The sequence below is a fragment of the Hemiscyllium ocellatum genome, chromosome 21 (genome assembly GCF_020745735.1).
Source record: "Hemiscyllium ocellatum isolate sHemOce1 chromosome 21, sHemOce1.pat.X.cur, whole genome shotgun sequence".
Taxonomy (NCBI): Eukaryota; Metazoa; Chordata; class Chondrichthyes; order Orectolobiformes; family Hemiscylliidae; genus Hemiscyllium; species Hemiscyllium ocellatum.
In genome coordinates this window covers 33,072,367-33,084,582 of record NC_083421.1, presented here as the reverse complement: position 1 = coordinate 33,084,582, position 12,216 = coordinate 33,072,367, and the positions used below count along the sequence as shown (strand labels likewise).

General features: G+C 39.2%; 1 protein-coding gene across 5 annotated transcripts in view; it reads right to left on the bottom strand.

Moving 5' to 3' along the window:
- Positions 1-12,216, bottom strand: part of LOC132825811 (astrotactin-2-like) — a 1,607,744-nt gene that overhangs the window by 907,668 nt on the left and 687,860 nt on the right. For all 5 annotated transcript variants that reach the window (XM_060841306.1, XM_060841305.1, XM_060841303.1 and 2 more), the window contains 2 exons: positions 11,132-11,278; positions 3,816-3,983 (listed from right to left, as the gene is read on the bottom strand). In XM_060841306.1, the coding sequence (XP_060697289.1) occupies positions 3,816-3,983; positions 11,132-11,278 (315 nt within the window). The remainder of the gene's footprint in view (positions 1-3,815; positions 3,984-11,131; positions 11,279-12,216) is intronic.

Genomic DNA, 12,216 nt, shown 5'->3' with positions numbered 1-12,216 from the left:
AGCAGATACAGGAGAACACCAACATCTGCAATTTCCCCTCAAAGTCTCTCACCATCCTGACTTGGATATATATCACCGTGTTACTGGGTCAAAATCCTGGAATTCCCTCCCTAAGAGTATTGTGAGTCTACTTACAGCACAGGAATTACAGTGGTTCAAGAAGATAACACAGTAGCACGTTCTCAAGGGCAACTAGGAATGGACAATTAATGCTGGCTCAACTAATGATGCCCACATCCACAGAGAGAAAAAAAAACCCTCTATTTACAGCGCTGGTCGACCCAACTAATTTATTTTCCATCTTTTCTCAGTGAGCCATAAACACTAACATCAGATATAAGCTGCAACTAGCTCTGTCAGCAAAAAATCCAGAGAAATTGAAACCAGAAAGCATTCCTAAACTCTACCAATCTGCATAATGATATAGCCTGCTCTTGGATGTCCTCAAACTGACCTTTAAGTTAATTATCGCTCATTTATAATCTCTTCTTTGTTCTGATGAAGTAAATGAACGTTACAACCTTTCAGTGTTCACTGAACACTTCCAAACTAAATTAACTCTTACTCACAAAAGAAGTCTCTCTGAAATCCTTTTTAGCAAAGTTTGCAGATATCACATGTCTACTACTTTAACTAGTGAGCTTCCTTGTCTTTACACAGCTGAATCTCTTAATTTAATAAACGAAGAATCTTCACCTTTCGAATTTGCCACTGAGAGACATACTGGTCATCTTGAAAGCACAGCCTTTAAATTCCCTTACCCATTACAATGTAAATATTGCCAGAACAAAAATGACCTCTAAAATATTAACATGACCTATCAACTTGATATTCATAATTGTGTTCATAGAATCATCGAATGCCTACAGTGTTCAGATGGATGAATGTGAGAGCACTGTGGGCAGTATTCCTGATGAAGGGCTTTTGCCTGAAACGTCAATTTTCCTGCTCCTTGGATGCTGCTTGACCTGTTGTGCTTTTCCAGCACCACACTCTCAACTCTAATCTCCAGCATCTGCAGTCCTCACTTTCACCTAGCATTACTTGGAGCTCACACCAATTACAACAATGCTACTTTCCTCATTGAAGCACTCGTGTATCGATATCATATAAAATGCAGCAAACAACACAGACTACTTATGATGTCAAATAGCACAGAAACAACTAATCCATGCTGACCATAATCCTAAAGTAAACTTGCTCCATAGACCTGCATCTGGCTCATTTTCCTCCAAATATTTCTTATTTGTGTACTTATCAAAATGTCTTTTAAGGATTGTAGCTGCCCCCATCCAGCACTTCCTCTGGAAGTTCATTCCACAATGAACCATTTGCGGTGTAAAAATGCCACCTCTCATGTCATTTTAAATCTTTCTCTTCTCACCTTAAAGTTGTGCCCTCAGTCTTGAAATCTCCCATCCTAGGAAAAATACACCTGCCATTCACTTTATCAATGCCCAAATGATTCTATAAACCTGAACAAGGTCAACCCTCAACCTCCTACTTTCCAGTGAAAAAAATTCCAGCCTATCCAGCTCCCCCTTACAACTCAAACCTCCATTCCTGGGAACATCCTGGTAAATCATTTCTGAACCCTCTCCAGCTTGAGAATATCCTTCCAATAACAGGGTGACGAGAACTGGACACAATGCTCCAAAAGAGGCCATACCAATGGCTTCTACAACCGAAATATGATGTCCCAATGCCTCTACTCAAAGGTCTGAGAAACACCGTCAAGCATGCTAAATGCCTTCTTAACCACCATGTCTACATGCGACGCAAACTTCCAAGATTTAGTGTTGTCTCTTGTCTCACTGGCAACCAGCACATTAATGCTAGCGGTGTCAAAAGGTGTGGTGCTGGAATGGCACAACCGGTCAGGCAGCAACCGCTAACCACCTGGGAGGAAAGTGGAACATTTGAAGTCCTCAAAACATATTTCACAACAGAAAGAAGAATGTGCATTTGTATAGTATCTTTCAAATCTCTAGAGATCCCAAAGGAACTTTAGCAGCCAATGTGTCACCTTTGAAGTCTTATTTATGACTTTAAAATTGGAAGAGCATATCCAACTAAGACTATAGTCCAAAAATACTAATGAGGTCAATTAAACTACTTCAGACGCTTTGGTTGAGGGCTAAATATCCACTATAGCATCAAGAAGCAATCCCCTGTACTTCAAGTCAGGATCTTCTATGTTCACATGAAAGAGTAGACAGGGTGTGAAAGACAGTAACTCACAGTGCAGCACTCCCTTAGCACTGCATTGGAGTGTCAGCCTGAGGTTCTGCAGTGAGTTTAAGTCCAAAATCATCAGACAATGAAACAGGAAACTTACTTAAAAGCAGTGCACAAAAACGTGGACCAAATATTTCAGGACCATTATACCACAGACTATTATTCAGGATTCCACAAACTGCAGGAATAAAACAGCAGATATTCTTTTTGGTGGTAACTGAGGGAAAGAGGTTTGACAGGTGTGCAGAACAATAATCTCTGCAACTCATTCAACTTGTGTCCAGCACATTTTCTGACCAACAAGTATTATTTTAAACAGTGAGCTGGATTTTGCAATTGTAAAGATGGTCAGTATTTGTTGTCGTTACTCCATGAAACTGAGAGTAATGTCAGTCGTCCGGACCTGTGCAGTTAAATGTGGAAAAGCAAAGGTTGTTGTAACCAAATCCCTGTTTGTTGAGGGCACACAGTTGAAGTCCTTGCAGATAAAAACTAATTAGAAATCATTGAATTGACAAGAAGGCCCACCTTTTACATGATTACTCATATTGTAAAAAAAAACATGAAGAAACTATGCCTTTTTGAATGAGATTTCACCTGGTATTTGGAACACCCAGATTGGATGGACATGCAGCAAGGAGAGAACCCTGTTTCCCAAAACCCAGTGGGAGGTGTGACATGGTGGTGAGCCTTCCTTTATTGGTCACTAAAATGGGTCAAAAGATCACTGCTACAAATAGGATAGATGCCAGGTTCCCCTGCTGATGCCCTTCCCAATATGCCAACTATCTCCCTCACCACCCCCAGCCCATTACCAAAACATTGAACTCTATGATTCCAAAACATTTAGTGATAAGAGCTGCTCCAATGCAATGGTTAGATGTTTATAGTCATGCACAAAACTTAGTTCAAGAGTTGGTATCAATTAGAATCATCAGTATATTGAAAACTGATACCAACCTGGTCAAAGACCTGCCATCCACCTTTTCAAAGTAATTTCCATACCCAACAAGAATCATAAAAATGCTCACAAAACTAGAGAAAGCTGGTTTTAATTCACGATTCCAAAGTTTCATCTGACTTCTGACTTACAGTGTGATCTTTATGATAATACGCAATGAAAACCACATACTGTCACCTCAATTAAAGATTTTGCTTTTAGCTCAAGTTGCCAGCAAATCCCCACCCAATGAAGGGTGCACTCGATATTCCTTTTGAAAACAAATCAGGGAAATTTGTAAATAAATCCAATTACATATTTGCTTGTTGTAGCAACATACCTCATTTTTCATCTTAAGATTAAAAAATACTTCTTTTTAAGCTTGTCTCAACAAGGATGAGCAGAAGTTATTTACCCTCAACAGCCAAACTGCAACTGGAACTGCCAGATCACAAAACAAAGGTGTTCTACAGTATTTTTCATTCCACCTAATTTTAGAGTGAAAGCAACATTTAATGGATCTGAGAAGATAGCTGAATTAGGGCCCGAAACTTGAACCTAAATACATAAGCACCAAGTTAGATAATTTCACATTTGAAAAGCACAGATACTCAATGTTACAGGACACATAACTCACCTGTTTCTTCATCACAAAGATGTTCACACGGCTCTAATGTCCTTTGTCCACAAAGGTCTCTTGTCCATGGAGATGTGGAGTTGATTTGATAGAACAGCGATAATTTGGCTGGATTTAACCAGTCGGACACATCCAGAAAGCTTCCCTCACTGACAACAAAACTGCTCCCTGAACAACAGAGAATGGCAGAAGTTAAAGAAACCTGTTCAATGTTCCCTGACACTGTTTGTTCTTTGCATTAATCCACCAATTCATAACCCTGTTGGATGGACAGTAATGTCAAAAAACACCAAACGTTTAGGATTCAAAACAGACAAGAACCATTCAATAATGAAGTGCTCGGTTGTCACTGAAAATAATGAGAATTAAGTCAAAGCAGATTATAATGTTGCCTGAACTGTTCAAGGAAATTTCCATTTATAACTTGTCACTAGGTATTAATTTAACATAATGCACAATCTGCACTTTCTAATTGCAGCACCAAGTCTTACTGTCAGCCAATAACGGGCGAGCTTACAGCTGAAGGCAATGGAATGGTTTACCTACATGGAGCAGTTCCACGGGCTTCACTGGCTGTTGCTAAGAGCAACTGAGATACATTTGCATACTGCAAAACTCAATAAAACCAGTGGGACAACAAATGAGTGTTGCTGACAGAGATTGGATGAAACAGCCCAAGTCTTCTGATCACTGGAAATGTTGCAACGCTGCCAATGCCACCCATCCAAGATTTCCCGGATGTGATCAGCCCATTTATTTTGGGATCTTCCAAACTTAGTTGGCAGTGGAATAGATAGTAGCTCATGGGCAAGTCCAGCAAATGACAGTTGAGTCAAGAACAAAGGGTACATTCACTTTTTATGGTTTACTTGTCAGTTTCTGTTAAGTCTTTATATGTACAAGCCTTTTAAACAACTGAGTGTAAGCCAGTGAATGAATGAATGAAAGTATGAGGGGGTGAATGGGCAAGTTGTTGTGTGAGTGCACGCGCAAGTAGGTGAGTTGGTAAGGTGAATAAGTTGAGTGAGTGAACAATTGGGATGAGAAGGTAGACAGTGGTTAGGTTACAGGGACTGGTTGGGAAGTCTGAGGATGGAATTTAGCTAATCATACTGGAGGCCGAGAGGGCTGATTGTCAGGTGATCAGGGGCTTTTGGAGTGGTTGATGGTGGGACAGGTTGAGTGATAATAATGGGTAGGTGCCAAATGATCAGAGGGAATTGGTTCTGGGACCTATCAGGTCGGGTGGTCAGTCTGAGTCTGGGGAGTACTCGGGTGGTTGGGGGAGAATCAGGTCAAGGTGTAGTTGGTAATCAGGGTTGAGTCAGGTTGTCAGATTGGCTTGAGCAAGTATCAGATGTGTAAGTTGGCTAGTCTGGGTGGTCGATGAAATAAAGCTGAATGGATTTTGTACATAGAATCAGGAAGACATTGGGTCAAATAATGACTATTTGGAGCACAGTTCTTGAAAATATTGGAAGTATTTGAAGATATATGATTAATGCTTGTGAGAAGATTTGTAGCTCGGGTGCTTGTTGTTGTGGTTCTGTTCGCCGAGCTGGGAATTTATGTTGCAGACATTTCGTCCCCTGTCTAGGTGACATCCTCAGTGCTTGGGAGCCTCCTGTGAAGCACTTCTGTGATCTTTCCTCCAGCATTTATAGTGGCTTGAATCTGTCGCTTCTGTTGTCAGTTCCAGCTGTCCGCTGCAGTGGCCGGTATATTGGGTCCAGATCGATGTGCTTATTGATTGAATTTGTGGAGGAGTGCCATGCCTCTAGGAATTCCCTGGCTGTTCTCAGGGAATCCCTAGACGCATGGCATTCATCCACAGATTCACTCAATAAGCACATCGATCTGGACCCAATATACCGGCCACTGCAGCGGACAGCTGGAACTGACAACTGGAAGCGGCAGATACAAACCATTATAAATGCCAGAGGAAACAGCACAGAAGCGCTGCACAGGAGGCTGCCAAGCACTGAGGATGTCACCTAGACAGGGGATGCAACGTCTGCAACATAAATTCCCAGCTCGGTGAACAGAACCACAACAATATATGATTAATAGCTGCCATGTTGTGTTATGAACAGGAATTAGATGATTAAAAACTCATATATGCTAATTATATTGTACAGTATGTATTACAGAAAATAACAGTATTATTGGTACCTCGTAACATCATTTTTCGTGGATTATTATTGAACTAAGAAAACAAATTCAAATACCTCTCTTTCCCATATGTGTTCTATACTGATTGAATGGGACATTAATAATAAGTAGAGTAATAGAAAACACAATTTCCTGCCGTCACATAATATCAGACTGCCAGGAACTAAGAGCTTTTTTCGCAAGAATAATAGGGATTGATGCAGAGGCATTGATTAAAAATTCTGTTACTTAAATGGAGGCAATTCGTGTATCAGGATAATGTTCATCATCCATTGCTAAGATTATAGCAACACATATATCTTTCTCTCTCTCTAGAATGGAAAAAGCAAAGGATAAGAATGTCCTCTTGCAGATCAATATGCTTTCCCCATGAAGTTATGTTAAGAATAAAAAAGACTTGCCAGTTTTGCTTTTGTGGGAAAGGAATGGCCTCAAGGAAAGTACAGAAGGTTGTGTGCACAGCCCAGACCATCATGGAAGCCACCCTTCATCCATAGACTCCATTAACATGGCTCGATGCTGCAGAAAGGCTGCCAACATCATCAAAAACCCATCGTGCCCTGGTAATGATCTCCTACAACTTCTTCCATCAGGCAGAAGATACAGAAGGCTGAACACACACATTAGCAGGTTCAGGAACAGCTTCTTTCTGGCCATTATTAGACTGATGAATGGACTCTCTAACCTCAAATAAAGCTGATCTTGCTAATGTTGATCTTACCCAGCACATGCCCTGTACAATGTAAGCTGTATGCCTCTGTCTAAGTCTTTATACAACCTCTGATCCGCACATCCTTGCTTACTGTGATCTGCCTGTTCAGTTCATATATGAAGCTTTTCGTTGCACTTTAGCACACATGACAATAAATCAATCAATCAATCAGAAATCCTTTTCCTGCTCTTAATTTGGCAAGTCATCATTAAGAACTAAGGTATTCACTTCAGACGCACTCAGGGATTTCAATGATCTATTTAAACACAGTTTTCAGTCATAAAGAAATAAAGTTATTTCAATCCTGGGTGAAAATCCAAATTGATGTACATTCTGGACTAACTTTCTAGTTAGCGCTGAAAATGTGTTGCTGGTTAAAGCACAGCAGGTTAGGCAGCATCCAAGGAACAGGAAATTCGACGTTTCGGGCCAGAGCCCTTCATCAGGAATGAGGAGAGTGTGCCAGGCAGGCTAAGAAGTTAGCTTTCTAGTTAGCTGAACTGAATTTGTTTTGGGGGCCTCATTCAATTTATCTGTAATCTCACAATAAGTGGAATCTTGTGATCATTATGTTTCCTTAAAAAATTACTCCCTTTTTGGCCTCACGATTTTTGAGCTGGGTCAATTCCAAACACAGACTTTGGGCCCATAATGTCCCAAGTAATTTGCCTTTCCTCCCGCCACAATACTGTGTTTTCATTTCCAAAAGGGTGCACTTGCTGACCAAGTGACTTGGCCTACACATGGCTTAATTACCACAAACTCTACCCTGTTTCCAACACCACAGCCAAGTCCACCAAGGTTATTTTGGAGAATAGGCACAGCAGCAAACTTCCTGTATATAAGTCAAATGTGTACACTTTCCACTGCACTGTCCATCCTCACCCCTCACAGAGGAGCTCACAAAGTATACGTGCAACATAGGTTTCAAAAACATTGTTACATTCACACCTAAGGTTTAGAAAAATAATCTAACCTCATTTTAAAACTATGAGTTATTTTAAACTTCTGCCTTTTTCCTGAAGACCTACCATTTTCACAACTTATTCAAAGCCCTGTAATTAGGATTCAGCATTTCCCCAAAATCTAGACCATTCTGCTGAAAGCCTTTGTTACTGTTAGTGCACACAGGACCTGCAATTACCTTACAGTTCTCCAACACCAGCTAGCCACTACTTCCTCACTTCTATCGCCTCACCTTCAACAGATATTCATTTTACAACTTTGGCGTCACTTTGAGAGCCAGTTACCCAGAACAATTTGGCTATATCACTGACTTCATTGCAGTCACAAGCCAAGCCATCTTGTGGGCGGCACAGTGGCACAGTGGTTAGCACTGCTGCCTCACAGCACCTGAGGCCTGGGTTCAATTCCCGACTCAGGCGACTGACTGTGTGGAGTTTGCACGTTCGCTGCGTGGGTGTGCTCCGGTTTCCTCCCACAGTCCAAAGATGTGTGGGCCAGGTGAATTGGCCATGCTAAATTGCCCGTAGTGTTAGGTAAGGGGTAAATGTAAGGGTATGAGTGGGTTGCGGGTCGGTGTGGACTTGTTGGGCTGAAGGGCCTGTTTCCACAATGTAAGTAATCTAATCTAATATGTTATATTCCCCTGACACTCCTCATTTTAGCCCTGACTTTGTGTTCACTTAACATTTCACAGAAAACAATTTTAAACATCATTTTAAACTTTGTAAACTTCTGTAAATTCACATGTAACATTTTAATCTGTAATTTTTAGAAGATGGCCATCACTGGGCCTTTGCCGAGGGCAGTGGAAAATGAACTATCTTAATAAACAACTGCTAGTCTTCAGATGGAGGCTATTCTCCAAGAATGCCTTTTATAAACCAATGATGCATGTGTACTCATGTTCTCATCACCTGATGCAATGTGCAAGATTGAATTCACCCAACTCGGATCCTGGCAACAAAACTGACCAAAGCCTAAGTGAGATTCCACTGATTGAGGTGGTTCAAGAATGCTGTCATACTCCTCTATTCGACATGAACTTAGCAAATACACAACAATAACATGTCTACTTCATCTAAGGATTAAATTACTTCAGAATCAATTTAAATGTAAAGTTTAGTACAATGTTATTGCTGGTGCTGCTGCTTATAGACTGGAGGAGGCTTGGGACGAATACATCACATCCTGTTGAGGTGATAGTGATAGACAACAGTTTATGATACACTCCTTAAAAGGTCCACACATATTATTATCATTACTGGGAAGTCTTGTCAAAGTGTTATTTCAGATGCACAGACACTATTACAGGTAGGTTTTGAAAGCACTTTTTAAAAAAAATCAATTCTCCTAAACAACTATCTAGTGTACACCAATGAAACAATATTATGTTTCAGAGTAGAATTTTGTTGTGAATAAGTCATTATTAATAATTTTAAATCAGGTTTAATGATTCTATAATTCTAAGTTGTTTACTCGTTAAGTAAACAACATTATTATTAAAACATTTTGGTGACAAACTCATTTTCCGTGATAATAATGAAGCTACATCTTAAATATATTAAAAGAGTGGAAAAAAGACAGAAAAATAAACAATGATGTTTCAGGAAAACTAATTATGGAATTAAGAGGAATTAGGTAAATTAATTTCTGGGAATCCTGAACCTTCACGTAACCAGCATAATTTTCAGTGAATTTTGGATGCAACTTTCCAATATAGAAGGTGAACCTTTTATGTTTAAATAAACTTTATTGCATCTTTTCACGGTTGAAGGAAATGACCAAGCACTTGTTTACACGTGTGATCTATTGGTTTAATTATCTCTCTGCCTAATCAAGCCAAACTAGGAAACTGATTGCACCGGGTATAGTTCAGAAGACTTGTGTTAAATTTAGCAATTATGGTCAATTGTCAAATGTCTGTGTTTTATCCAGAAGACACTTGCTGACTTGGAGCTGTTGGTGAAAATAGGGCACTTTACAAGGCACCTCATGACTATTGGAAATCAATAATTCTACATTAATTCTAAATCTACAATAATTCTCCCCAGAACTTAATGTCTCCATTAAGGCAATTGGTCATGAAAGTGACTGCCAAAAACATAGATGTCAGCACTACACTAGATGTAGCTTAATTTGTTAACTGTTCTTTCCAACATTGCTGTAGTTTTTTGAAAACTTTGTAACCGAGAGAATCATCCTCACGATCACAAAAGAATCTAGCCTGTTTTACATTCCAAATGAAATTATGGAGGATAATCAGTTCTGAACTTATTTAATGAACTGGTAAGGATTATTTCAGCAATTCAAGGGAACATGAGCATGAACTGTTCATTTAACATCAGATCTCATCTGCTCAATGCAGTTATGAGACAGCTTTAGGATCATTAGCCAGCAGAAACAAAAGGAAATTAAACCAATGGATATGACCATATTGGTAGCTGCACAGATGAACTATTTTCATATCATTTTACTTTGCCTGAATTTATTGAATGTGTCAGGTGACATTTGGAAGAGTTTGAGCTCTGAACGTAATAAGCACAACAGACCTTAATTGAGACCTTCAAGTATTTTTTTTCTCTCTCAATTGCCCACTCAAACTAATTTGCACATTGCTGAACACATCTGTCTTCAACCGGCATAACTGGTAATCTCTTGAAACCCCTTTTCCAAATAAAACTCTTCAATAATTCATTTGTAATTATCAGTTGAAATTTGATTAATCCAGCTGAAAATGTGTTAATTACAAAACAAAGCATTTTCAGTTCAGAGTATCAGTCCATCACCTGCAAGTACGTTGGGTCTAAATGATGAAAAAAGTCTTCCAAAATAAATTCAAAGTCATATGCTGATTATATTTAGGTCTGCAATCAATTTCTTGCTAAATTAGGAAAAGAATGAATTAAAAATATACTTAAAACTTTGCTGCTAATGTCCCTCTTCTCAGAAGAAAGAGTTTAATTACTGACACACTTAAAGACCTACAGAGAAGCAAACCTTGTGGAAATGGCCATTGACAACTAATTATTACTTGGTCCATGGCCACCTTTATTGGGTCGGTCCCAGTTCTCAGTCAATGATTTTAAAACTAGCATAAAAGTTTGTGAAGACAATTCATCAGTAAAATGCTGTCTGTCTCACTGTGATTATGCCAATTTTAGACGAAATGCTAGCAAAACCAACTAACTGAGCAGGAGTTCAATTAAGTTTTACAAATACATTTCACAGCAGCATAAAGTTTTCCTATCTTCTGGCATGTTCTAATGTTTGCTTTCTCTACTGTATTGAATATAGAGAAAAATGGCTTCCATAGAAACAAGGTACAGACCACATCTGGTACTGAGCAACTTCCTAGGATTGTGACACACAGGAAATTCACACCAATCAAATAGTACAAAGAAATGAACATCAACAAGAAGTCTTTCTGTCTCCTGTGAGTACTCACAAGGGGGAAAAAAAAACTCACCATCAGCAATGAAGTGTTCAGGGACATGTAAGGTCACCTTCACCATCAGGGGGCATGTCAAGTGGCCTCCATATACCACAGTTAGGACACAGCTGCACACCGTGATTAAAGTGAGGGCAGTTCTATTCAAAGGGCTCCTGGGAGAACCTAGGAAACAAAGCAGTTGTTTTCAAAAGACTATTCTCAGCCATATTGTTTATTATACCTCAACACTGTCAGACTCTGCACAGCAGGGCTCAGATTTTGGCTCCTCTGTCACGATTTATTTTTCTTTTCCCATTCGCTTAGAACTCTAAACACTGCATTAAACATTATCCAAACCACTGTTATTCGAGAATTACTCATTGCCACAACACAGAGTGAAATATGGATTCAATCCACAATCTCAGAATGAAAACTTTTCCACACATTTACAAGTAGTACTTTTACATTGAAAATGTTTAAAGGCTAAATGATTCCAAAACGCCATGCAAATAGATGATCGATATTAAAGCACAGTTCCTGTACACACGAAATATTTCAAAAACATCTATTTTCCCCACAGTACAAAGTCACAGTGTAATTTCCCGACTGATCACTGCCAGAGGATTTAAATTAAAATAGGACATGAAGGGTTTCCAGTTCATGCATGGAAAAGGAGTATTTCATTGCAGAGTCTGAATCAATAGGCTGTCAAGTCAATGACTTCTTAAAAAAGAGGTATTCTCAGATTAAAGGATCAAGCTAATTTTGTACACACTGTTTGTATTACATCAAGATATAATGGCCATTCATTGTTTAAAGAAGAATGCTCTGAAATTTAATGAAATCTGTGACATTACAAAATTAGATTATCGAGATGGAAACGATTTGCTCGACCTTATTTACTGTATCTTATGTGTTTTGGAGCAAAGAAGAATGAGGAGAAATTTGGGTTTACAAGGTTCAGGCAGGCGTAGATATAAAAGAGAAGTAAATACTCTTCCCATTATCTGACATTAAAAGACAAAGGAGCTGAGCCAATGAAAAAACCCATTGGAAAGCTCTAATCACTTGCTACCAATGGGCTTATTGGTGCATCACTATAGTTTGGCCTTGCCAGAAGT